This window comes from Ipomoea nil, unplaced genomic scaffold, assembly GCF_001879475.1.
Source record: "Ipomoea nil cultivar Tokyo-kokei standard unplaced genomic scaffold, Asagao_1.1 scaffold2662, whole genome shotgun sequence".
Classification (NCBI taxonomy): domain Eukaryota; kingdom Viridiplantae; phylum Streptophyta; class Magnoliopsida; order Solanales; family Convolvulaceae; genus Ipomoea; species Ipomoea nil.
The window spans coordinates 927,451-954,142 of NW_017619090.1; the positions used below are offsets into that span (position 1 = coordinate 927,451).

The following is a 26,692-nucleotide window of genomic DNA, read 5'->3' on the forward strand; positions in this document are numbered from 1 at the left end:
GTTCGAATATTTTTAATTATGTTACATCATAATACAAGTTCGGTCCAGATTTCAAAGTAAAAGTTATATATTCATATACATGTCATTCAAATGAATATATCCAAACAAATATTTTAAATATTAGCTCATAAATTATTAATATTATCTAAACTAAATTTTATGTGAAAACTAAAAAATTAGAAAATAGGAAACAGAGAACAGTTTTTAGTTAGTAAACAAGTTTTCTAAACAGAAAACAGAGAACGAAAAATTGAGAATGAAAACTGAAAATTAGAAAACAGAAAACAGAGAATAGTTTTCTGTTGGTAAACGGACCCTAAGAGTTTTACCCATTAAGTTATAAATACATTTAGTTGCTCCCTTTTGTGGGAGGTGATGTGTTCGAGGCGATTGTGGTGTCATCTGATGTAATAACTTGTATATATGGGTATCTCCTTCCCTTATAAAAGAAATGTACTTATTTGATTATTTTTGGAAAAAAAATTAAAAATCGATCTAAAAAATAATACAGTAATTAAAAGTGACAAATTCAAAATATTCAAATGATAAAAATAGTATTAAATCTATTATTATAAATATACAATACAATGTCAATTGTAATAATTGCCATATTAAGAAATTAGAAATGAATATTACTCCGTAGATTGTAACTATGTAAGTTTACGATAAAATAACTTTTTCCCTAATTTTATTTGTTAATCAAATTATGCCAAATTAAATTATTAATTAGTTTTTACTCCGAGAGAGAGAGAGAGAGGGTGGAAGTCTTCCAACACGGAAAACCAGTTGTGCGCTGTTGGTGGTAAGAGTTCAAAATTCTTCTTTGGATCTTCGCCATTTCGGAATTCTTCACGACGATCGTCTGATATTTTCCGTCGCCAAACACGACACCTCTTCCGCCGGCGAAGATTTCTACGATCTGCAAGTATTTTCCTGATCAGTGTACTATTTGATTAATTTTGAATTTTCATTAAGTGCCGATTAATCTATACTTTCTAAATTTTCCGTCGGTAACTTGTTAAATTATTAGGTAATGTAACTGAGTAATGATTCCGATTGAAACTATTTTCTGTTGAAGATCTGATAGATATGGTGCTAAATTCGGATCTAAGGTCTAGTCCTCTGTGTTCTGATGAAAGCAGTTAATGCAATGATGAATATTCTTCATTTCCATCATTTTTAGAAGCTATTCAGTATGTTGGATAATGTCGTTCCAAAATTGCATTACCAATTTACCCTCCTTAATATGTGCTTGGAAATGCTTATAACTAATCTGTGCCTTTGGCATTTTTTTTGGGAATACGTTTAATGTGCAGTGTAGATATACACATACTCACATACACTACAAGTTCCTGCTGTCTGGTTTCTTTTGAGTTCTGGGATTAACATGATTGTTTGTCATGTTTGAAACCAAAATTATTCAAGCCAAAAAGCATGGTCATATTTGCAGCTTTAGCATCTATTAAGAGTAAAACTGTTAATAGGAACACCTATAAGGAATTAGGGCTTATTATTTCCTATCTGTTGAGTTTTGACTTTGATAGTCCATTTAGTTGGTATGACTTGTGTTCTTCCTCTTTTTCTGTCTTTTAATAGCCATTCTGATGATTTTTGCAGGAGCCTTTCATCATTGCAAATTGATTTGGTGATTGAAGTAATTAAAGGAATCAAGCCTGTTTGATAAGCCTTTTTCAAGCTTCTAATATACTTGTTTCAATGAGCTTTGCACATATATGTGAAACATAGGGAGGAAACCTCTTACAAAGCATCAATTTGCATATTTTTAATTCTGCAAATATGGTGCTCAACAAAATTGCAGGATCTGTTTCTGCTTTTGTGGCTCGTTTCTCAACCCCAAAGACCACAACCACTCCTTATGTATCATCAGGTTTGCCACCATTGCCAGGTTCAATTCATGGTTATAACATTCCCAGTGTAGGACAGAAGAGTAAGTTGCGACTCTCCACATCCCTTCAAGATTTTTCTGTATATCGCCAGCATGATGTAGAATATGGTGATCTCAATCCTGAAATGGAGAGAATTTTGGCTAAGTCACATCAGGATACCTTTTTCCTTAGAGAGAATGATGGATCAAGTTTTTCCAAGGAGAGGGGATCTCCAAAACAGCCTTCTGGATGGAAGAAATGGTTGATAGTTCTTCTGATTCTCTTTTTGCTGCTGATTGCTTCTGTTTTGTGTATTTCATTGTCTTATTACTTTAAGTTATCTGAAGGTGCAACCAGGTTCTATGTTGTGCTTGATTGTGGTAGCACTGGGACTCGTGTTTATGTATATCAATCGTCCATTAACCACAATACAGATAGCAGTCTACCGGTTTTATTGAGATCAATGCCAGAAGGTTTTCAGAGAAAATCAAAATCTCAAAGTGGAAGGGCTTATAACCGAATGGAAACAGAACCTGGTCTTGACAAGTTGGTGCACAACGTGTCTGGCTTGAGAGGGGCAATCGGGCCGCTAATTCAATGGGCAGAGAACCAAATCCCAAGGCATGCCCATAAGACTACCTCCCTTTTTCTTTATGCTACAGCTGGGGTTCGCAGGCTACCAAGTTCGGACTCCAAATGGCTGCTTGACAATGCTTGGTCTCTTTTAAGAGGATCACCTTTCTTGTGCAAGAGAGAGTGGGTGAAAATCATTAGCGGAGAAGATGAAGCTTATTTTGGATGGATAGCTTTAAATTATGACGCTGGTGTATTGGGGACTAGACCTAAAAAGGAAACATTTGGTGCACTTGACTTGGGTGGCTCATCACTGCAAGTTACTTTTGAGAGTAAAGAAAGTTTCAAGGATGCAACTGGGTTAAAGCTGAGCATTGGCCCTGTCAACCATCAGCTCACTGGCTATTCCTTGCCAGGATATGGCCTAAATGATGCCTTTGACAAGTCTGTAGCTTACCTTTTCAAAAAGCTTTCTAAGATTAATGATGCTGATTTGGCTAGTGGAAATGTTGAGATCAAGCATCCCTGTTTGCAGTTTGGTTACAAGGAGCAATATGTATGTTTTAATTGTGTTCCACAGTCTCCAATAAGTGAGCATCCTCCCAGTGTAAGAGGAGAATTTAGTAAAGGAGGAAAGCACGGCATTCCCATTCAGCTCGTTGGAACTCCAGAATGGAATGAATGCAGTTCACTTGCAAAAATTGTTGTCAATTCATCTGGATGGTTGAACCAAAAACCAAGAGTTGATTGTGAAGTGCAGCCATGTAGTCTTGAAGGGAGTCATCCCCATCCTACTGGACAATTCTATGCTATGTCTGGTTTCTATGTGGTGTATCGATTTTTCAACTTGGCTTCTGATGCCAACCTAGATGTTGTGTTACAGAAGGGTCAAGAATTTTGCAAGAAGGCTTGGGATGTTGCAAAGAAAAGTGTTGCGCCCCAACCTTTTATAGAACAATACTGCTTCAGGGCACCATATATTGCATATCTATTGAGAGAAGGGTTGCATATTAGTGATAGTAATGTAATTATTGATTCTGGAAGAACCACTTGGACACTTGGAGTTGCTCTCTTGGAAGCTGGAAAGGCAGTTTCAACTAAGTTTGAATTTCAGAATTACCAGATATTCCAGATGAAGATTAAAGCTGTTCTTCCATGGATTGCTTTACTTGCTTCTTTGGTTGTTCTTCTTTGTGCATTATTATGCATTGGTAACTGGATCCCTAAGTTCTTCCGGAAGACATATCTTCCTGTTTTCAGGCATAATAATGCCTCAACCACCTATATTATGCAAAATCCTTTCAAGTTCCAGCGTTGGAGTCCAATCAGTACAGGTAATTTCTTCTAAATGACCTTTGATTGCGCTTCTTTTCTTGAAAATTATGAAAGTGTTATGCTTTCCTTTCTACCATTCAAAGCAATGTTAGGGGAAAACACCGTGCAATGCACATTTTGATACTTGAATGCTTGGTGGGTTTCGCAAAAGAGCCAGTTTTGCAAATTTCCTTAGTGTGGCATCAAATTGTCAATTCAGCTGGATATGCTAGTTCTTGACCAAGAATCTGTAGTATCTAATATTTCAATCTTGTGATTCTTTTCATTAAGGGCCTCGATGCTAATGCATATTTCTAAGCATCCATCCTCATTTCACTTTTCAAATGTACTCATTTTGTGTCCAGGGGATGGAAGAGAGAAAGTGCCACTCAGTCCAACAATCGCAGCTACCCAACGAAGAGCATTTGACACTGGATATGGTTTTGGGGGCCATGATGTGCAGCTCAGCGAATCTTCCCCGTACCCGTCATCTAGCGGTGTAACACATAGTTATTCATCTGGAAGTTTGGGGCAAATGCAATTCGATAATAATACAATGGGGTCCTTCCGACCCCCACATAGAAGCCAACAACGACTTCAAAGCAGGAGATCACAATCTCGGGAGGACCTTCACAGCTCATTGGCCGAGGCAAATGGGGTAAAGGTCTAACACCCATGACTATCTCTCTTTTTGGCTTAAAACAAAATGCAGTTGAAAATTTTGGTTAACCATTGCCCCGAAGATATATTTGCGCTCCATGTTGCACATTCTCTAATCCCATACGTATCGAGAAATGAAGACTTCCCTACTTTGCTCTATAGAGTCCGCTCTCCACAAGGAGGGAGATAGCCAGCTGACTTAGTAAGCATAGAATACTCAATTGTTTTGGTGGCTCTGCCAAATAGTGGGAACGGGAAAAGGATTTGAACTATGTGAATAGTTTGTATACCAGATGTTACTGTGAGTCTCTGACTTATTACTTGAGGTTAGTCCTATTCCTATCACAGAAGTAGATGGAAGACACTTGGGGTCCCATGGGCGGTTCCCAAAGGGACTAATATTACTTAATGTGGGGGTAGCTTTGTAGATGTTGTTTCATCAATCAATATAGATCAAAATTTTTGGCTACTCACTGCATTCTTATTGCCCGTTAAATTGTTATAGATGATCCTCCTCAGCTGACGATAATTCCTTGATACATTATTAAGCTTATTTTTGTTTTAACCAATGCATATCTGTTTGGTCTATTTGCTGAAACTGCTTACATTAAATTGTCGTGCATTTTGTACAAATTGAGTGGAGCATAAGTTGCAAGAATTGCGGATGAAAATACAAAAAAAAAAATTAATAATAATAATAAAAATAAAATAAATAAATAAAATCATGTAACTAAAAGGTTGAGCTAAAAATCAATGTTGAAACTAAAATTGCTTTGAGATAAATTATCAAAATGACAGGTCCCAACTACGACTATAAAGCTTTCAAAAATCAAGGCATCATGATTTCATTACTCTTCAATACAAAATTTAGACCTATAACAACCGTGTTATCATTCATTTTAAAATTACAATTTACCGGTCAAAAAAAGACTTCCTCGATTATTAGGCCACAGCTGGATCAGCTACTGCCTAGTGCCTACTGGTCAGTGACAAACTGAGATAGAAATCAACAGAGATTATAAGGTACCAAACAACTACCTCATTTCAAAAAGAATTATAGCTCAACCTTTGAGGATGGTTCGGCAGTGTTCCTTAGTGAGAAAAGCCATCCAAACGCTCTTGACCAAACACTTGTTGAAGCACTCGGGTTTACATTGCAAAGGGTGTTGTAGTCATGTTTCAAGTGAGGAGCAGCTATTCGGTTCTGGATGAAAACAGGAATGACTATTTGTGAGACAGTGTATCCAGCAGCCTAAACTAAATTCCATATACAAACTCACAATGTTCTACCTTAAATATTTCAAATGGGCAAAATGCTGATCCATTGCAACCCTGTGCATACAAAAACACAAAAATGTTAAACCCTAAAATAGAAACATAAAATGAATAATAAAGGAACAGGCCAAGTTATGTAAAAACAAATCAATTGGGATTACTATTCAAAAGTTCGAACCCCAAAGTTGGTTGGGCAACACTATGACCACTTTGAACACCTTTTAGAAATTTTCCACATCTATGAACATTCACAAACTAGTTGTCCCCACGCAAAATAGATCAAGATTGAGATGGGCACTATAGTAGAGCGGAAAATCAAGGCTAGAGGATATACATATTAAGGAAGAGCATAGAAAAACCTATTACTATGTATAGCTATAGTTGTAAGATGTATCAATTTAATAAATCCAAAGCCAAGATCTTAAAAAGCATACCGCCATTGGAATTGGATGTTCATTGTGCAGCACATGCACATAATACTTGCTTGACTCCTTTGTGGGGCAGCTATAGAGTACTAGCATGTTATTTCCACCAAAAGGTGTCACTACACTGCCTCGCCAGTTTCTCTTTTGAGGAGGCTTAGGAGGGAGTGGCAATGCTTCTTCTCTTTGAATTCGTTCAAATTCTGAAACATTTGACAAATGAAACCGACTCAGAAAAGCAAAGTGAGCAAAAGTCAGGATGCATATTATTACAGTAAAATCACTCACCAGATTCTTCAAGAAATAGCCCAATCAAACATGAAAAGGGAAGCAGGGTTTCTGCATGAGCAAAACGTAGTCTTGCCTTTTCGTAACTTCCAGGAGCATATCCCTCTAGAGGAAAAATCATGCACGTAAAATATTTGAAATAAATGAGTACAAGAAAAAAAACTGAAAAGGTAAGGCTCAAAAGCATCTTTGCAAATCAACTAAACCTTAACACAACCCTAAGCTGGCACATAGCATCTTTCCATTGAATAAAAGTTTCATTTGAGGACTCACTTAGAGAAACACCATAATTAAGTAGGAGATGATGGAAAGTCATATTTACTGGAAACATAGTCTAGATAGCAAAATTTCTCATGGTTTAGCTTCCTATTAAAATATCCTAGTAAATAGTAAGTTAGTTACTTGATTTTCTTATGCATTTCAATTTTTCATTTTTATTATTATTCCTATTATATATTTTGTGGTTCCATTTCACCTTTTTATTTCCTGTCTTGAGATTCATTAGCTTTCCATTTCTAATATTTTCTGTACCTTATTTTATTTTATTGCAATGGACACTAAATTGTTGGCAAAATTTATTCTTAGTGATGCACCATGTTCACTAGTCTGCTGGACACAGCTTCCATTGTTGACACTTGACTCCTAGACATATGCAACTAAAAAATAAAAAAAATAAAAAATAAAAAATAAAAAAAATAAAAAATAAAAAATAAAAAACTCAACAAATCAACATTAGCACCTCTTCAGCTCACAAATATCAGTTTCATGTTTCAAAAGTCCTTGCCACTAGGGGAAAATGCAACACCTTTCATATGTTTCCAAAATAAATGGACATGAAATCAGCTTTTCATAGAAAATGTTACCTTCTTTAGCCTTGATTGCCTGCTCCATAGATTGAAGCACATCTTCAAGCAATGGCACTCCCATTCTGTAGTTCAATGAATTACCATAGCCTTTTACTATGAACAACTCCAAGTCATCAGTCCACTCCAACAAAGAAACCTAAGAAATGAGAAATCAGTTACTGAATAAAGCATATATGGTACATGATTCAAACAGAGAAATATAGCCGCATATGAATGTTTACCAGAAGCAGAACTAATTCACATTAAGTCATTACCCACTGACTATATAAAACAGCATTGATGAACTTAACATATTTAGTAATCTTATTCTCAAAGGGTTGAGTGGTAAAGAAAAATGAGGGAAATAGTGCCACAAGGAATCGTACAGTTGAAGATACAAAAATGGTTTACAGCATTCCTAGGGACTTTAAGAAAACTCATGTTATTTGGGGCTTACAAAAGATGCTCATAATTTTCTGATTTGAAAACTTGGGGGTGGAGGGGAGGGGAGCATATTCTCCCCTCATTGGCTCATTCCCTAATCTAAAAAGAAAAGAATCCCTTAGGTACAAAATGACCAGCATTGAAGATAAAAAGTACATCACCAAAGAACTAAATATGAAGTACCTCTGACGGACTGAATAGACTGCAAGCTTGATCAGTTATGTTAAGTAAGGATGCTTCCTGCAAAAAATGTTGACCAAGGAATATTCATGATCAGGAGAAAATACTATTCTGAATTATTCATTTTAGCACTCATAAAAACACTATTGATACATTACTGACCTGTTTACAGAGAAACCATAAAGAAGATATATCTTGCCTAGTAAAATTAAGCCCATATTTCTTCATTAAGCGCTGAGTGATCTCATTCAAGACAGGCTCCTTAAGCTTGTCAACAGTAGGGTGTTGACTCTTTCTGAATCCCTGTATAAAAAGAACATGGAGATTTTATCAGGCATAAGTAGCAAACCAGAAGCTAATGAACAAAATCCAACTTATATGAAGGCAATTCTGAAGGGGAGACAAATGAATAGGATTTTTCTATTTATCAACATCTAGTTGAGCTTTTGCATCATGCAGACAGAACCACTCAGCTCACTAGGTATCAACTATGTCTTTATGTTACATCTTTATCACCATCTGAACATTAAATCTAATTTGAGAAGAAAGACCTCCACATAGAAATTATAGTCAGTATATCATGCTAATCTGCATAAAAATCTCAAGAAATAGTTTACAATTTACCTTGTAGCTTCGACAACAATCATGAAATCTCAGAATTCTATCACTTGCACGGCTTTCACTAATAACTGCAAAGGCTTGATTCCTGCCTGGCCCAAGCTTCCCTCTTCCACTAAACAGGCCCATGCCAAATGCCACAGCACTAGCTGATGCCCGAGGAATCTAAAAAACTCACTTCTATTAATAAATGGATAAGATTATTTAAGGCAAAAGATTTCATTAGAAAGAATATAGGCTGTCAACTTCAAAACACAGTTCAAAATGCAAGAGTGTTGTAAGGAAACACCCTCTATATGTGTCTCACAAACAGTGATACAGTTATATAGCAGTGAATCAGTAAGCAGATAAGCAGATTGCTACTTGCTAGCCTTTTCTGCTCTGGTCAGCAGCAGCATTGAATGGTCTTGGCAGGGAAACCAGAATTCAAATTAAACAAATAGTGAAGCACTAATGCACGAATACTCAAAAAACTGAGTGATAATAAAACCAACCTGAGAAGCTTTGATTGTATAAACATCCGGATGGTATTCCTCATTAAAGAGGTCTGGAAAAAGTTGTCTGATTCTTATCCCAAGATTATATAGTTCATCTTCTCCTTCAGCAATCAGCTGCCCACCTGTGCGCTTTCCCTTCCATGGAGACTTCCACCCATGCAGCCAAGCAGGAACTTTCTCCAATGATTTCATTTCTTCTTTTCCATCTTCCAGAAGGACTTCTAAGCGGTTGGCTAAGGCATCTAACTCCATTATCTTTTTCTTTGTTGGAGCACGAGTGCCATGCCTTGCCTTCCAAACCATATATATAATATATTGCTTATAACTAAATAAAAGTATCACTGTACCTCAAACCATAATGTAGCAAAATATCTTGAACAATTAATTCTTAGCCAAGATATCTTTTCACTCAAAAACACAAGCAAGAGACACCTCTGTTCTTATAAATGACATTGTATTAGCAGCATGCTTACTAAGTACATTGAAACTGTATATGTATAGTATGCCCATACTCTAGCATAATTTCATTAATCTTTATCTCAAGCATTAACTCCATTAGAAAGTTTTCCCCTTGAATTCAGTCAGTACACTGACTACGGTTTTCATACAAGTTAAAAAACAAAAAAAAAAAAAAAAAACGTGGCACATTCATAACAAAATTAGCCAATCATATTGAACTGTTGTCCAGTCAGCACTGCCAACTCATCTGAGGCTTACCTTCCTAGGCAAGTCAGGACTTATGATACTAATTGCCACTTGAGTTCATGTAGGCGAATCAGTGCGTGCAATAAATATGTACCATGAATTGCTGCACTATAAGCAGAATAACAACTATTGTATCAACTTACTGCAATATATGGTCACCAATGAAATTATTTATCCTAGACATCAGCACAATCTGAACAACTGAACAAGGATCATATGAACTTAGAAATTAAATTCTATAGTCACAGACTCACAGAAAGTAGTTATCATTTTAACACAAGCATGACCTTAAGATATATTACTCCGTACATCTATGCATAAAATAAGAATGCATTTCAAAATTACCAATAGGTTTATGTGTATTGGGGTACATTGATCGGGAATCTCCGGAGCTATAATCGATTCTTCTGATAGTATATCTTTCACAATACCATACCTGTGACAAATGAAAACATATATTACAAAATAAAACTTAAAATTCATGAACGATCAAACATGCATGATGCATTCAACCGGAAATCTGCATCTATAGACTATACGCAGTCCGAAGAAAGCAAAATTCAAAGATAAACAAAGCTTAGAATTGCTAATGGAGCAGCAAACATGAAGAAAGAGCATACGAAATGCATCAAATTAGTCCGAAATCACACATATTAAAAGCATAAAAAGTATAGGAGAAACATGCCTAGATACAGTACAGAGATGTTTCCGAACATCGAAAACTCCTTCAGCGCTTGAATATAGGGTAAATTCACTGAGAAAAATTACAAATAAAACTGCGACTTCCACGGCCTTCTTCATCTCTCCTCTCTAATTCTGGAATTACCGAATCTACGGCAACTTTACATTGAGAGAGTACGGTCTCTGACTTTCTGAACAAGGTAACGTGGGCTCAGCATATTGTAAGGCCCAAATTACAAATCTACTTTTAGGCTTCTACCGGATAAAAGGCCCAAATTACCTCCCAGGAAAATCAGTATATTATACTGAAAAAGAATTAATATATCCACATTTATACCGCAACTCTCAAAACTAGATTAATCTCATTTCGCATAATACAGATACTAAGATAATATTGCAGGCGCCAATGACCTTGTGGTCTAGTGGTACGAAGTGACTATCCCAAATGAGAGAACATGAATTCGAGTTCTAGTGGAGGCGGTAACTTGTTAATTACAAGATTCCTAGTTCGATTCTACGTGAAAATTTTAAAGTGTGTTTGGTTCGCATATGAGAATCGAAATCGAAATGGGTATCAAATATTTAGTAATGGTAATGGTGTGTTTGGTTCGCATATGAGAATCGAAATCGAAATGGGTATCAAATACTTAGTAATGATAATGGATTTTGGTGAAAGTATTTTGCATGTTTGGTAGTAGGGTGGAATGTGGAATGAGAATAATTAGGCTAAGGATGAATAATGGGATGAAACCCTTATAAAATAAGGGAATGTGTTTTTCCATTAATGGGGTATTCCACACCCTAATAGTATTTTAAAAACCAGTCAACCAAACAATAACAATCACTTTCATACACATACCTGAGTGCTAAACCTGCCAACCAAACACACCCCTTTCCCATAAATCAAAGATACTAGTGTAATATTAAAAAAAAAAAAAAAAAAAAAAAAAAAAAAAAAAAAAAAAACCTCCCTCTACCCCATTTTACTCCCACTATTTCTTATTCGTTTATTCACTTTAATGTTTTATTGCAATTTTTAAATTCAATTTCTTGTGCTTACTTTTAATATAATTTTTAAATATATAATTTTACATTGCAAAATCAAATATTATCAAATATAAAATTATAAATAACTCAAATATGTTTCATTTTTGAGGAAAAGCATAGTAATAATAATATTAAATCAAATCCAAAATATAATCGGGCGAGGGGGGAGGTGAATCCCACACTCCAAGGACAGAAGAAAAATTAGTAATCCGAGCGACGTGATTCGTTGACCTCTTGACATAGTGAACCAAGACGTACCCAATGCCATTAGCAATCAAACAACATTGCTTGTAACTAAACCAATATGCGATAAGTCCTGACTAACAGAATTAAAACTAATGCAAAAATTTAAACAATCAAACTCCACAATAAAAACATTCTCAGGCCAATTCTTGATCCAAGCAAACTAGACACGTAAAATGATACGGAGGGAATAACATTCCTTAAATACTATGCCAAATTAGTCACTAGTCTGAAATATAGTCATGGTTGATTTTAGATGCTTCAATCTTGAGGAGAAATCTGTAAAATAAGACAACAAAAGTTTGTGCTAATCTTACATTTCTCAGACCAAAATTTTGTTACAGAGGTTAATTTAGTTATCAGAAGAGGAAGAGACCTACAAGGATGCTATCTATGACTACAGCTACAAAAGCTAAAGCTCTCAGTAGAACACTTTGAAACTATTTAAAAGTAAACAATGGTCTTAACAGAGGAACACTGAATGTATTTCAACAGGATTGGGCGATGTGTCTCAAAGCAAGTCTTCAGTTCCAGTCAACTTTGCGAATTCAGTTTCATCAATAGCTCCTTTCTTCAGCTTTTTCAGTAGGCGGTATTCTTTAGCCATCTCATCATCATCTTCTACTGTCTGAGTAGCACGCCTCTTCTTAGCTGTTTGCTTCTTCATCTCAGCTTTTGACAAACTTGAGTCTCTCTTTGGCTTCTTCACTTCTTGCTGCTTTACGGCTTTTTTTGCCTCCAAGTTCTTTTTTCTTTGTTTCTCACGAGATTTGTCCCTATAAAGTGGTGTAACGGTTATGCAAACCCGCCTAGCTCCAATTGTACAAAAACCTTCCCAGTCTGAACTTCTATAACTAGCATAATCTTTCACAGTTGATAGAATTTTTACTTTCCAACATTTGCCATAAAAAAAAGTACAAATTTAAAAAATTTGGGAAAAAGGTCAAATAGGTCCCTAAACTTTATCCGAAAATCCAATTAGGTTTTAAAAGTTGTTATTTTGGTACATCGAAGCCCAAAAACCAGTGGAAACGCTAATCATATTAGACTTATAGGCGCTACTCAAAAAGGCAAGAATAAAAACGCTATGCCTTACTTGTACTTTATCTCCTCCAGGTTTATATCTTTTACGGGAATAAAACTCTCAGTGGAAAGAGAGTGATGCTTCACCTCCGGCACAGAAGGAAGCTGCAATAAGCCATATCCCATGCCCAATTTTCCAATCTCAAGCTCTTTCCACCTGCAAGTAGCGGAGTATTAAATCAAGGGGCATTTTATGAAACCTTTCAAGGAAAATCAAAAACTTATATTACCTGAAAATATATGAGCAATGATGCTCTTTATAAGCACGTATATAAGACACAAACGCTCTGATTCCCTTTTCCATAACATCACGGTCTTTTTTTGTTGCTAGCCGAATCTGGACAGAAACACTTTTGATAAAAATCACTTGCTTCAATAAGTTCACTTAACACAAACTACCAATAATAATAAACTGTTTATTTCCTTGACTCAATTTATATAATAATTTAATTTATCACAGGGGCTATTATCCAACTAGACTAAACGATATGCAGAACTTGTTGCTTTACAAGATAAATAAGAAAGCACTAATTAGTAATCTCCACTACAAACTTCCAAAGAGCTCCCTTTCTCTTCAGTACAAATGTAAAATAACCCAGGCAAACTAAAAAAAGCTGATTTCTCTTTTCCTAATTCTTTTTCTTGTTCCTCTTTAATTTTTTCTAGTGCAAAGAATTTTAAAAATAAAAAATAAAATGAAGAGAAAAGCTATAGTCGACAAGAAGGGAATGGTCTAATTGTAAAAGATTAATTCTGACCTCAGGAACAATATCAGGAGCCTCATTGAAGCACTCTCTTGCCTCAAGCGGAATCCTTCTTATCCGCAAGAAGTCTACATATGCTTCCTCCTACAAGAAACACAGACTGTCTTTGATAAGCCAATAGTTAAAGGTATGAATGTAAAATGAGAGAAGAAAAAATAAAAGCACAAGTTATGATGGTTCAAACATGATCAATAAACATGAAGCTATGGCCCCAATTAAGAAATGGAGTAAAACCTTACTAATCTTTTTGACAGATGATAGATAAGGCAGAGTTAAACTGGTTGTGCACAAAAACAACAAAAAAGTACCTTTGGTGACAGAAATATGATGGCATGCCCTTGCCTTCCCAGCCTAGCTGTTCGGCCTACTCTGTGAACAAATACATCTGGATCCTGAGGGGGGTCATACTGTGTATGGAAAACGAAAAGTTTTTAAATCCAAATTCACCAGGTCTAGCTTTCTAATCAATACCCCTGATAACATTGAGAGACAATCTGGCAAAAAAAAAAAACTGATAGGCAAGATCAAGGTTGCAAAAAACGGTAGACGACCCCTAGGCGCCGATTTTTTATTTTTTTAAAAATAAAAAAAATTAAAATTAAAAATTATGAAATTCACTAATAAAACATAAGGTTCCTTTAGTTTTTTCTTACAATTATTTACATAAGTGGTTGTAAAATCGTTTTGAATATTGTTGAAACCATCTAAATACATAAAAAAGAAAATTAAAATTAAGAGCAAAAGAAGCATTTTTTGGAGAAATTAGAGGGTCGAACCGCCTTCGGCGATTTGCGGTGTATAGATCTCGAAAAAATACGCAATTTGAAAAAAAAAATTGTCCAAAACGGACAACCGAGTCAAAAGTTATGCCTTCCCGAACTTTTAACACTTTAAAACAAAAAAATAATAATAATAATAAAATAAAAAATAAAAAATAAACGGCAGGTTCAGCCGGCTAGGCGGTCTAGGCGGCCGCTAGACCGCCTAGCCGGCCGGCCGCAGAGGAGGCCGATTCCGGCCTTCCTCGCGGCAGCCGCCTAGCGCCTAGGCGCGATTTTTGCAACCATGGGCAAGATAAAGGTTCAGGATTTATCCGATTTAAGATTTTCTGATATTTTCTAGAACCATTCTTTATCAGAAGGAATGCTTTGAGGAACAACATTTATCATTTTAGGAAAAATTGTAGAGTTACTTGCAGTGGGACATCAAACACAGTGACAATAAAAAAAACTTAACGGCGACAAGGAGTTCCTAGCTACTATCATGCCTCCTGCAAAACAATGCTTTACATAGAAGAAATAAAAGTCACCTGTATTATACAATCAACACCCGGTATATCAAGTCCACGTGCCGCGACATCAGTGCATAAGAGAATGCCACTGGAAAGAGATGTAAATGTTGATAACGCTTTCTCCCTAGCAGCCTATTGTCAAACGGGAAATGTGAATCAATTGCAAAATGACAAAAAATAACTATTTCTATGTGGCATTATTTAAATATGGCTCCCTTAAAAGTACCTGCTTCATCTTTCCATGAAGAGGTATTAAAGATAGCTTTTTCAGAGAAGAAATACGTGGAAGAACAACTCCCCAGTAATCAACACATGCACAAGTCATAAAGTAACTGCAAGAATAACGAGATGATAAATCATGTTAAGCTCTACCCTTGTAAGTGGACATACAGATGCAAACGAAACCAAACACCATACAGGAAAAATGCATACATTATAACTTTATTAGATTTGTTCCTAATTAGGAGATCAGCAAGCTGTGATGATTTCTTGTCTGCTTCACATACAAGATACTGCAAAATTAAACAGGCATCAAGAATGGTGTTAATGAATGCATGAAGAAAATATAGCTGTCAGTCATTTTATGGACACTTGATAAAAGGGATATTGTTAAATATAAAATGAAGTATAGATACCTCATCCTGAAGGCCTGCGGGTATTCTTGAAGAGGCAAGTTGGCCAGTGGATGTGGAATCATTTAGTGATTTTGCTTCTGCTCTAACTTCAACCCTCACCGGGTTCCTTAATCCGGCTTTTGATAACTCTTCAACTGCCTCAGTTTGAGTTGCTGAAAATAAACCTGTCCGGCGAAGTTTTGGCAACCGAGATATAATGGAGTTTATTTGCCTCTGGAATCCCATATCTAATAGTCTATCTGCTTCATCTAAAATTAAAACCTGTAAAGGAAAATATCATTGCTAGTTAACAAAGATCTCTGAGAAGGCAGGATGTCAACCTGAAGCACATCTGAGCCTACCCTTCTTGCTGTCATTAGAAAACAAGGTAACTACACCCTGCAGACAGTTGCCTACACTGCTCCCTAAGAATAGTGACTAATGTGGAAGTGCCCTAATTGAGTGATGGGAGGAGAATAGAGGGGTATTAGATTTTTCTATCATTGGAAAGGTGAGTGTTAGATTCCAACTTTTCACATAAACTGGGGAATTTGAATGGAAAATTTAGAGATTTCTCCAATTAAGGATGTTGTTTATGTGAACAAGAAAACATAATAATATTGGCTTCCTACCAAATTTTCAGTGTCACCAGCTAAGACAAAGTGTACTGAAAAGTGTGGGAACAACAACATATGTTTGCTGCACGATACAAGGGCGAAAAGATATAGTGTTACTGTTGATTCACTTTGCCCTTGCCCAATAAAAGAATTAAAGCTTGCCACTTATTGAAAAAGGAGGAGAAATAAGAAAATAGCCTGGCTAGCTCTTTCTATCATCTCCTAACTCAATCTATTTGATTGAGTGCTAAGAGCCAAAAATACTAATCATGTGTGAGCTACTGTACTTCATATTCACATTAATGATATTAAAAGAAGATTTCATAGGCATTCACAAAAAAACGGTTATCAGTGAAAGATATAAATGACAACTGCAATTGACAAGGTACAAGAGTCTTTAGTGTCTTAGAGTTGAAATTGGGGTGAATCTATGAATATAACATAATATCCTTAGTACTACCCATACTTTGTAAATCACAAATTTACTAAAACCCAAATTTACTAGAATTTAAGTACCTATATTTAGACCATACCTCGAAGTTCCGAAAATCTAGCATGTCCATGCGTTCCATTATGTCGAAAAGCCTGCCAGGTGTGCCAATCAACAAATTTGCCCCTTCCTCCTCCATTTTCTTCATGTCCGTTTTTACTTCAGCTCCCCCAAGAAGAAGCACTGGCTTAATATTAGGCAGTGTTGAAATAAAAGGTTGGGCGACATGAAATATTTGTGATGACAACTCCCTGGTTGGTGATATAACTACGCCCATTACCTGATATAAACCCAACAAGTGAGATAAAGAATACCTTAGCACAGACATTTTAGGCAATGACCACTTTGCAATTATCCTCATTTTAGCTGACATGCATTTTGCAGTCATTTTCAGATACAATTTACTTGGTAATAATTTTACAGATCGTCTAGGACTGAGTATACAATTGTTGAGTTAATCAATTCCGCGGGATTTAACTTTCTCATAAACTTCGATCAGCAAATAAGTGAAGAACTTTCCAATTCACGAAATTATTACAAAAAATTCTAATCATTTTAAAGTCGCAAACAGTTCTGTATTCAAAAACCAGAGGAGCAAAGCTTCCGTAGCTTCCAAAATAATTTAAAAATTCTCGAAAATCGGAACTGAACCTGGTGAGGTTTAGGAGGAGAAGAGCGGCGGATAATCTCGACGAGAGGGACGACAAAAGCTAAGGTTTTCCCGGAGCCGGTGGCGGCGTCGACGGCGACATCCTTGTGGCTGCAAAGCAATGGAATGGTGGCTGCTTGAACTGGCGTGCAGAAATCGAAGCCTCCATTAGTCAAAGCTTCGAGAACTGGCTGAGAGAGCGGTGGTTTGAGGTCGGAGAACCGAGTGGCCGTTAAGGCTTTGTTCGTCGCCGCCATAATCGTGGCAGCGCGCCTGCTTTTAGGAACCAAATAGAAAGGGGTTTTAGGGCTATTTTGCTGATTTTATGTTAAGGGTAATTAAACTTTAAATTTTTTCTAATTAATAAATTTAAAAGATAATTACACTTTAATCTCTAACAGCATTATGGACTAGGGTCCAAAAACACATAAAATACATTATTCTATCTCATAAAATACATTATTTTAATAACTCATAAAATATAATATCTTATCCTCAAAATTTCATCATTCTAACATATAAAATACATTATACATTATTTTAACTCATAAAATACATTATTCTAACACATAAGGTACATTATTCTAACTCATAAAATACATTGTCTTACCTAAAAAATTTCATTATTCAAACAAAAGTACATTATTCTAACACATAAAATACATTATCTTATTCTAGAATGTTCATTATTCTAAGACGCGCGCAGAGCAATGAATTTTTTACATATCAAAACGATATTCTTTTAGACCGTGATCGACACATCAAAACGACAATCGTTATGCTATGGAACCGAGTCCACCTTCAGGAGGGAGCCAAGATTTTCTTTGGGTGAGGGCGAAGAATCAAAGGTAAAATGAATTCAAAAATGTTCAAATACAAAATATCAAATACGAATAAGATTGTTAAAATATAAAATACATTATAAATTACACTACAAGATTTATGATAAACTACGGGATAATACTTTTCCTTTTAATATTTCTATGTTAACTTCAATACTAAAGATTAAAGACAAAAAGATATCAGTTCTTTGCCTAACTCAATTGTAGCCTCTTGGTAGCTAGTTTTCTTCCCAGAACTGCTCCTACAGAAGACACAAATTCTTATGAACCTTCTGGATGATCTTTCCGGCTATCAATTCTAAATTTGAGTGTAAAATAGAATACTCCTTCCATTCTTTATTATCTTGCGAAGCACATACATGATACATTAAAAACAATATTACAAATTACAATTTAGACATACACATACTAATCACAGACTCACAGTGAGTTATCACAGATTCACAGTGAGTAACTGATTGCTCACATTCATTCATATTATCAACTTATCATATAAAAGCTCTAAATCCTGTAATTTAGACATTTAGTAAAACAAATTGAGATTCATTGCACGGCAACACAGTACAATATTTAGGAAAATTAAGGCAAAAACAAAATTAGGGAAATTAGGGCAAAAAATAATTAACCATTAACCTGAGATTGTGAGAACTGAGAATGAGATTAGGAAGTACGAACCAAAGAACACTCCAGCTGACCAGTGAGGCGGCGACTGGTCACCGGTGTTCCGGCGGCTGGCGGCTGGCGACTTGGCGATGCAGTATCGAGAAGGGTAGTAGAGGAGAGAGCCGAGGGGAAGGCAGAGAGGCGAAGAGCGAGTGAGCGACGGCTACGACGTAGAGAGGCAGAGAGCGACAGAGGCGGGGAGCGATGCAGAGCGGCAAAAACAATGGAAAAAAAAATTATATATATAATACAGTCCCAAAACGACGACGTTTTGATGCTGTATAGTTTTTGGGTTGGGGGCAGCCCTGTCCACCTTGCAAGGTGGACACGGTTTTATGTTCATAATTATAAAGTTATATATTCATATTTTTTAAACTTCATATTCGTAATTATTGAACTCTATATTCACAATTACAAAACTCTATGTTCATAATTACTGAACTATATGTTCATAATTATAAAGCTATATATTCATAATTTTTTAACTTCATATTCACAATTATTGAATCTCAATATTCATAATTACAGAACTATATGTTCATAATTATGTTCACAACTCTATGTTCATAATTATAGAACTATATGTTCATAATTTTTGAACTATATATTCATAATTATGAAAAGTTTTAGAACCGTGTCCACAGCATAATTTGCCTCAAAACGATCGCAAATATGTTGTGGACACCAATTCAAAACGACGTCGTTTTCAGGAAAACGTGACATTTCAGTTAAAAAAAAATATTTGATTTTGTCTCGCCGTTAACAGCGTTATTCGTTTGTGGCATTATGAATGTACAGTTATGGAATTATGAATGTACATTTATAGAATTATGAATGTAAGTTATGAAATTTTGAACACAGAGCTCTGACATTATGAACTTACAATTATAAACATATAGTGATAAAATTATGAACATATACTCCTATAGCGAAGTGGTCTGAAATTTTAAAAAAAAAAAATGAAAGATAACGATGCCACTAACGACACTGTTACCATGTCCACAATGCATGCTGGACACGGATCCATAGCATAACGATTGCAAAACGATAGTGTGGATCACATTTGACACAATAATTTGGCAGTGCTGAAAGGTATTGGGCTAGTTTGGCAATTGGCACAATGGCACCTTAATGATCATACAAGCCTTGTTAGCTTGTATAGTTGTATGCATGTTTCCCAGCCCCCATATACTCAAATAACATTTAACTACTGGAAGGTGTTGGGCTTTTATAGGCGTTACTTTGTCTAAATTTTCAATTTTTTTTTTTTCCTCAACCACCAATCCACCAAGTCTAAGTAAAGCATGCTGATGAGTGATGAAGATATTGAAAATGTCCCAAGAATAAAGACATAGGGTCCAGAAGCCCATAACTAGGGGATCGGGGCGTAGCACTATAAATTCATCCAAGCAAAGAGTTTCGAGAGGCTTCGATACTCTCTATCTCTCTCTCGTCGTTAACTCTGTGCAACTCAGAGAGTGGGGTTGATGATGGAAATATTAAAAATGATCCAAGAATGGGACTTCAGATCTGGGAGGCCAAGAAGATAACCCGGATAGTTCAAGAAGAGTCTACGACCCGAAGTTCGAGAAGAGTCCACAACCCGAATAGAGAGTGAGAGGCCAGCCTTGGGCTGTTAACGAACCCTACCCCAGAGCCCTCTCTAGGCTCGAGATGATTGGCTGCAACCTAGTCACATAGCCCATCACGTGTGCCTTTTCTTGGTCTCGTGGCTCACCGCTAGTATAGAGAGTTTGTTGGACTTTTCCTTATATATATGGTCATTGTCTTGGCCTAGACAATTCATACCCAATTCTATTTCAAAACACTACTTGTAATACTCTAGCATTAATCTATGAAATATTATTTCCCTTTACTATTTTATGAGGACTTAAATGATTTGTAAATACTTTTAAGTCAATTAGTTTCATCACATGTTTTGTGATCATAGTCTACAAAAGATCGCAATAAAATAAATAAACATAAATTATTAATAGCTAATCAACTCAAACCAAGAAAATTACTAAAATAACTTTTATCACCTTACGAGTAACGTTTATCGTCGGTGGCGCAAATGTCATGTTGTAGACGGTTACGTGTTGGCAACCTCGGATGGAGAGAGATGAACTTCGAGGGAAGGAACGATGTTTTAAATAAATGTTTTGGTTGAGGATTCATTCTACATATTTAGTTGGTAGATACCTAGATTACTAGATATATTCCACATTTAACTTTGCTAATCAATTAAATACCATTATTTTCTTGTTACAATTATATAGTAAATTTCAATACAGGCTCACATGTCATGATTCAACACGTTCAACAATAATTTTGTATAAAAATAATCAACTAACTTAATTTTGAAATAATCAATTCAACCAACAACTGCACTTTGAAGAAAAACAAATCATGTAATCAATAATACGTACACAATTCAACAAACTTACCCTTTTGTTAGGTGAGAAACAAACTCAGAATCACTATTTAAGGGGTATAATTATATAAATCTTGTATTGTGACCATAACCAAAAAATGATAATAAGAAAATAATCTAATTTAGGTTACTCATAACTGATTAGATCAAACAAACAAAAAAAGCTAATAATAGACCGCTCCAAATAGAAAGATGGGTGTTGACGAATTATGTCATCTCCCATCCGTTACGTTGTTGGCAACGAGTGGAGTGGGGTGAAGTTGTCAAAATCTCTACCTATGCACCTATAGGTGGAACTTGAGAGGGTATTCGATGACCAAAAACAATGTATAGCCTTTTGCTCTTCAACTCATTTTTTATATAAATTTTGTTATACGAAACAAAAGGTTATTTAGCTACAAAGCAATGTCGTTTTTATTTGAACTGTTTAAAAGAAAATAGTATATATCTAATTGCAAAAAAAAAAAAAAAAGTTAATGAGATGGTATATGCAAAAACCTCACCGTGACCAACATGGCTCTACACTAGACTAGATACACCCAATGACACGTATTATACTTAAAAGTATAAGAAGGCGTTGTTTGGTAACATAGTTAGCTTATCAACGAATTTTAACTTTTTGATCACTATTAGTTGTTTGACTTGGTTAAACAGTCAATATGAGTATTTGATTAATTAGATTTTTGTAACAGCTTATTGTTCCAAAACGTTAAAATTCAAAAAACTGTTTAAAGTAGTTTTTTCGATCAGTTTTTTGAGGGAGTCATTTTGCTTGTAATCAGCTAGCAGCTAATTTACCATCAACTAGTCAAACTCACTAACCCAATCACCCAATGACAAGTGTTAAATGTAAATTGCCTGGCTTAGCTCAAGTAGGTAGTATTTGGGAGAAGGTTCAAACCTCGACGGCGGCAGTGTGGGGATTGTGCCCAAGTGGGTAGATCCCTTGTGCGCACCAACATTTGACATTATCTGCTGAACTATTGAGTCACCGTAATTTACATATATCCTCCCAAATGCTATGTTGGGACGGGGTTGAGGATTCAACCTTATAGGGGAAGAAATGTTAAAATGTAAATTACAACAATACATCACAACAGTCTTAAAAACAGCGAAATCAAATACCTTAAATACTACTTAATATAAAGTCATTATTTATATAGGCAAAACTCAAGCACATACTAAAATTGTTCTAATTAAAAAGTCAATATAATCCATTGATCTCGATTTGGGTTTGATATAATTTATTTACTCCACAACCTCAGCATTCAAATCCTAGCTAGAACCACAACAAGGATTAAGGAGTGTCAACGGTAGATACATGTTCATCACCTGCTCCATGTGAGGATTATGAGTATAGAAATGAGGCATAAGTGCCAACTAGAATGAGGTTGATCTCTTACCAAAAACCTCAATCAATCCTCACCTAAAACTTCTCTAAATAATTCCCTAACCAATACCCACCTCTCTTCTACTTACTTTACAAAAACCCAAACAAATGGAATATAAAATAAAACATATATAACTAAATAATATATATGTACATACACCAACATCATTGCTAGAAAGTGAAGAAAATGATTGTCAATCTTTCACAACCACTCTTATCTTACACGCCAAGTGAAATGATTTGATTTCCATTCACACACCACATATATACATCATCAAATTCTCAATGCACGTTACTTGATAACCTAATAAAACGTTGCCAAGAGGGAAATCAATGAAGTTGGCTAGGCAACATACACGATTTCATGATATCCTTCGACCGGATTTAATATATTTTTGATCACTCACAATAGTGACTTCATCGAGTTTGATTGGTTATGTTTTTAGCCCGCAATTTAAAAGAATTGTTCAACTTGGCTGCATTTAAGGGCATTTTGGTCCTTTTGAACTAAAAGTAAAATATTTTTTTAAGCGTGGGATAATAATTTCAATCAAGTTAGGCAGGTTGTTGATGGACTTGGTAATCGCAAGGTTCTAAGTTTGACTTTCAACGAGAGGGGCTTATAGGCCTGCTTAATTAGTTTGAGCCAGTCAGCTATGGACAACCTAGATTGATTTATCTCTTTGTGGTCTTTTGTCTGCTAGAGTTACAAGGTGAGGTTTACTCAATGTACACCTTTGGGTACTGACTGCAGATTTCCTTGAGTACTAAGAAAAACTAAAGTGAAATGAACAAATACAAGTCAAGGATTAAAAGTAAAAAAGCGACTATAGTCGAGTGACCAAAAGCAAAATAAAATCTTCTATGGTGATTTATTGTTGTGTTACATTTATTTGACTTTGAGGTGTTTGGTAAATGGTTGTTAGCTTATTGAGTTAGTATGTTTGACTAGTTGATAGCATTAGCTGATTGTAGAAAAGTATTTGGTAAATTAGCTGTTAGTTGTTAGCTGATTACATATAAAATGACTTTCTCAAAAAGCTGATTGAAAAAGCTATTTTGAGCAACTTTTTAAATTTTAGCATTTTGTAGCGATAAATTGTTACAAAAAACTAATTAATCAAACACTCGTATTGATTGTTTAACCAAGTCAAACAGCTAATAGTGATCAAATAAGTCAAAATTGACTAATAGACTAATTATTTTACCAAACATGCCTTAGTATTATTGGCACGGTAAAAATAAAAAAAAAAAAATTAAAAATTAAAAAAATAATAAAATAAAAACTCTAATTTTATATATTATGCTTAACAAATAATTGCTCGATATAGTGATGAACATGCGTTAAAAAAGTCAACATCTTTAACTTTTCATGGGTTGGGTAAGCAATAAGACTTTCTAAGTTTTTCTAAGTGAGATTGAGTTTGTGTAGTAAGGCTAACATGTAATGTACTCCTTTCAAAAAAAAAAAAAAAAAACATGTAATGTACTAAAATTTATATCCAAACATACATGCATGAAGGAATGTATAATGTCACACTGAAGGGTTTGATTTAGTATTATGTTTGGAATTTATATCTAAGGATGCTCATACGGTGATGAAAATGTTCGATTTTCCGATCATTTCAAAAATTGTCATTTTCACTAGTAACGCTTGTTTCGATCATTTGAGATATTCAGAAAATCTTTTATCGGTATTTCGACAACCGCATTAAGTGGTCAGAAATAGTGTCCACTCTTGTAAAGTGGTTGGAAAATTTGGTCGGGATAAAAAAGTGAGAGTTGCGTATTTTCCAACCACTGGGGTGTATATTTGATTGATTTGGTTATGATAAATAAAATTGTAACTGATTCATCTAGTAACTTATGGCAATTTGTAAGCGGACTGCTAATATAATTGTAAGCTCGAAGTTAAATCTAAGAATACGGTCCGTATCGAATAAAAATTAATCTGACAGTGATTAAGTAGCGCGCGATAAGGACAAGTGCCGGTACCTGTTAAACATTTCCTTAATCCATACCCAATTAGTTCTTAAACTACTAGAATTCGTCCCAAACCCGATAGAATGATTCGCATTCCTATCGCATACTCGTTTAATCTAACATTATTAACAGGTACCTCAAACAGTTCTGAAACTCGTTTAATATATTTTAACAAGATAAATTTAAATATTTGTGTCTAATACATAAGTTAATGTAATACATAATCGGTTCTACAAATTTGTTCAATAAAACATAAAATTTTCATAATAAATTTATAAAAGTAATACAACAACATTGCTATCCTAACCCCGACCCGAACCCGTTCTATTAGAGTGCGGATATATGAAAATACCCAAATACCCAATTTGTTGCCTTCCCTAGTGATGATTGGTGAAGATGCCATATGCAATTTTTTTTTTTTCAAAAAAAAAAAAAAATACTAACTTGACCAGTAATTAAGGTCATACTCTAAGGACCTAAAAGTTGAATCCCCAACCCTAAGGACCTCATACTCAGACCGACAGAATATTTGGGAGGATGTAAATCACGGTGACTCAATGACTCAACAGATAGGATCAAATGCTAGTGTGCCCAAGGGATCTGTCCATTTTGAACATGATCCCCATACTACCACCATCGAAGTTCGGACCTTAGTCTCTTCTCTTAAATACTGCCTACTGAACCATTGAGCTAAGCACGCGCTGACAAAATCTGATTAGTGCTGTCATTAGTTGGAAGATCAATCATTTGATTAATTTCAAAGAAACCAAATGCCAATTGACCGTTATATCAAGAGTTTTGCGTTCATTTGTTCATTCCGAGGAGTTGAGTACTATATATGCCAAAACACAAACGTCTCACCTAAAAAATTACAATATTGCAAAACATGAATATTAGTAATTAATAATTAGTTTAGCACGTTAATCATATAGGAAGCAATTCATCATTAATCTCCCCAACTAATTGTATTATAATTTTTTTTTTGAAAACAAATAATTATAATTATAATTTATTGTCAACTGTTGATGTGTATAGCATATCATCAAGGAAAATGCTTCTCCACCTCGACATTATTTGACTTGCGTAGGTAGTTAGTTACCTTGGTTTTGAAAACAATACTTCCAATCATCCTCTATATATTAGATTCCTTCATGTTGAAAAGAGTTAATTTGAAGAGTGATACATTGATTATTTATATTTATCATGCAATTTTTATCCTTGACTTTTAACTGTATTATAAATTATAAATGATTTATTGACTATTAATATTTATTAATTTTTATCATCGATTTTCAATTTTTTTTTTGTATGCATCGATTTTCAATTTGATTATAAATAGTTTCTTAATTATTGATTTTGCTCCAAATTTAATCATCTAGTTAAATATCCATTTAACAAACATTAAATTTAAGTACAATAATGTAAAAATTGGTTCTTCATATTTCCACTAATATTTATAAACCCAATTCGCCCATATTAATAACAAGCCAAATTTTTCCCTTACATTTAATGTTTACTAAATGAATATGTAACTAGATAATCAAATTTAGAACAAAATCAATAATCAATAGATCATTTATGGTCAAATTAAAAGTTGAAAATTAGTAAATGTTAATAGTCAAGGGATCATTTTTGGAATTAACTCATGTTGAAAATAAATTGAAGGATCCAACCCCAACCAATTTAGTAAGTTGTTAACTTAGTAATTATAATGTTACAAGTTTAACCCCGTGAGAGCAGTATGTTTATTATGTTGGAAGAATGTTTATTATTATTATTATTATTATTATTATTATTATTATTTTGTAAAATGATATTTATGTCTTTAAAACCTCTTTAATTTCTATTCCTTTAACCAACCAAACCGAATATAATTTCTAAAATCTATTTCTTCCGCGAACCAAACAATAGAATACAATTCATGTTATATTCCTTAGTTATTACATGTCCTATGGAATATCATTATTATTCCCTCCAAATTCATTCTGTGAACCAAACGTGATGTAATGAAAAATGCTTCTTACCCATACTGAATTTCCCCTCTTATTTTTCCTTTTGTGAAATTAAAAAGAGAATTTACTAATAACCAATTAACTAATGCCACATTATAAGGAATGTATTAGATCGAAAAAATATGAAAGGTATCTAGTATTGGCAAAGTATTGGTCCACACAATGTTACGTGGACCATAACA

The 26,692-nt window shown here is 34.8% G+C and overlaps 3 protein-coding genes across 5 annotated transcripts; 1 reads left to right on the forward strand and 2 right to left on the reverse strand.

The window, feature by feature from the left end:
* Window positions 1-746: 746 nt before the first annotated feature.
* LOC109155000 (probable apyrase 7) lies at window positions 747-4,974 on the forward strand. 3 transcript variants are annotated; one of them, XM_019302741.1, is made up of 4 exons: window positions 747-925; window positions 1,618-3,178; window positions 3,224-3,793; window positions 4,139-4,974. In XM_019302741.1, the coding sequence occupies exons 2-4, from the start codon at window positions 1,798-1,800 to the stop codon at window positions 4,441-4,443; spliced, it is 2,256 nt and encodes a 751-aa protein (XP_019158286.1). In that variant the 5' UTR covers window positions 747-925; window positions 1,618-1,797; the 3' UTR covers window positions 4,444-4,974. The 3 variants fall into 3 exon arrangements, with proteins under 3 accessions (XP_019158286.1, XP_019158287.1, XP_019158285.1); XM_019302742.1 differs by lacking the exon at window positions 4,139-4,974 and adding an exon at window positions 3,878-4,110; XM_019302740.1 differs by having other exon boundaries at window positions 1,618-3,793.
* A 197-nt stretch (window positions 4,975-5,171) lies between these two features.
* Window positions 5,172-10,591, reverse strand: LOC109154998 (multiple inositol polyphosphate phosphatase 1). Its single transcript, XM_019302738.1, has 12 exons — window positions 10,393-10,591; window positions 10,053-10,143; window positions 9,000-9,293; window positions 8,512-8,670; window positions 8,050-8,190; window positions 7,891-7,947; window positions 7,282-7,420; window positions 6,419-6,523; window positions 6,143-6,333; window positions 5,724-5,765; window positions 5,500-5,637; window positions 5,172-5,427 (listed from the first exon to the last, which is right to left on the reverse strand). The coding sequence occupies exons 1-12, from the start codon at window positions 10,506-10,508 to the stop codon at window positions 5,410-5,412; spliced, it is 1,491 nt and encodes a 496-aa protein (XP_019158283.1). The 5' UTR covers window positions 10,509-10,591; the 3' UTR covers window positions 5,172-5,409.
* A 1,382-nt stretch (window positions 10,592-11,973) lies between these two features.
* On the reverse strand, window positions 11,974-17,502 carry LOC109154864 (DEAD-box ATP-dependent RNA helicase 18-like). Its single transcript, XM_019302600.1, has 11 exons — window positions 17,189-17,502; window positions 16,581-16,817; window positions 15,452-15,712; window positions 15,249-15,328; window positions 15,043-15,148; window positions 14,835-14,948; window positions 13,834-13,932; window positions 13,520-13,609; window positions 12,992-13,098; window positions 12,775-12,918; window positions 11,974-12,454 (listed from the first exon to the last, which is right to left on the reverse strand). Exons 1-11 carry the CDS (start codon window positions 17,441-17,443, stop codon window positions 12,190-12,192), a joined length of 1,758 nt encoding a protein of 585 aa, XP_019158145.1. The 5' UTR covers window positions 17,444-17,502; the 3' UTR covers window positions 11,974-12,189.
* Window positions 17,503-26,692: the final 9,190 nt, after the last annotated feature.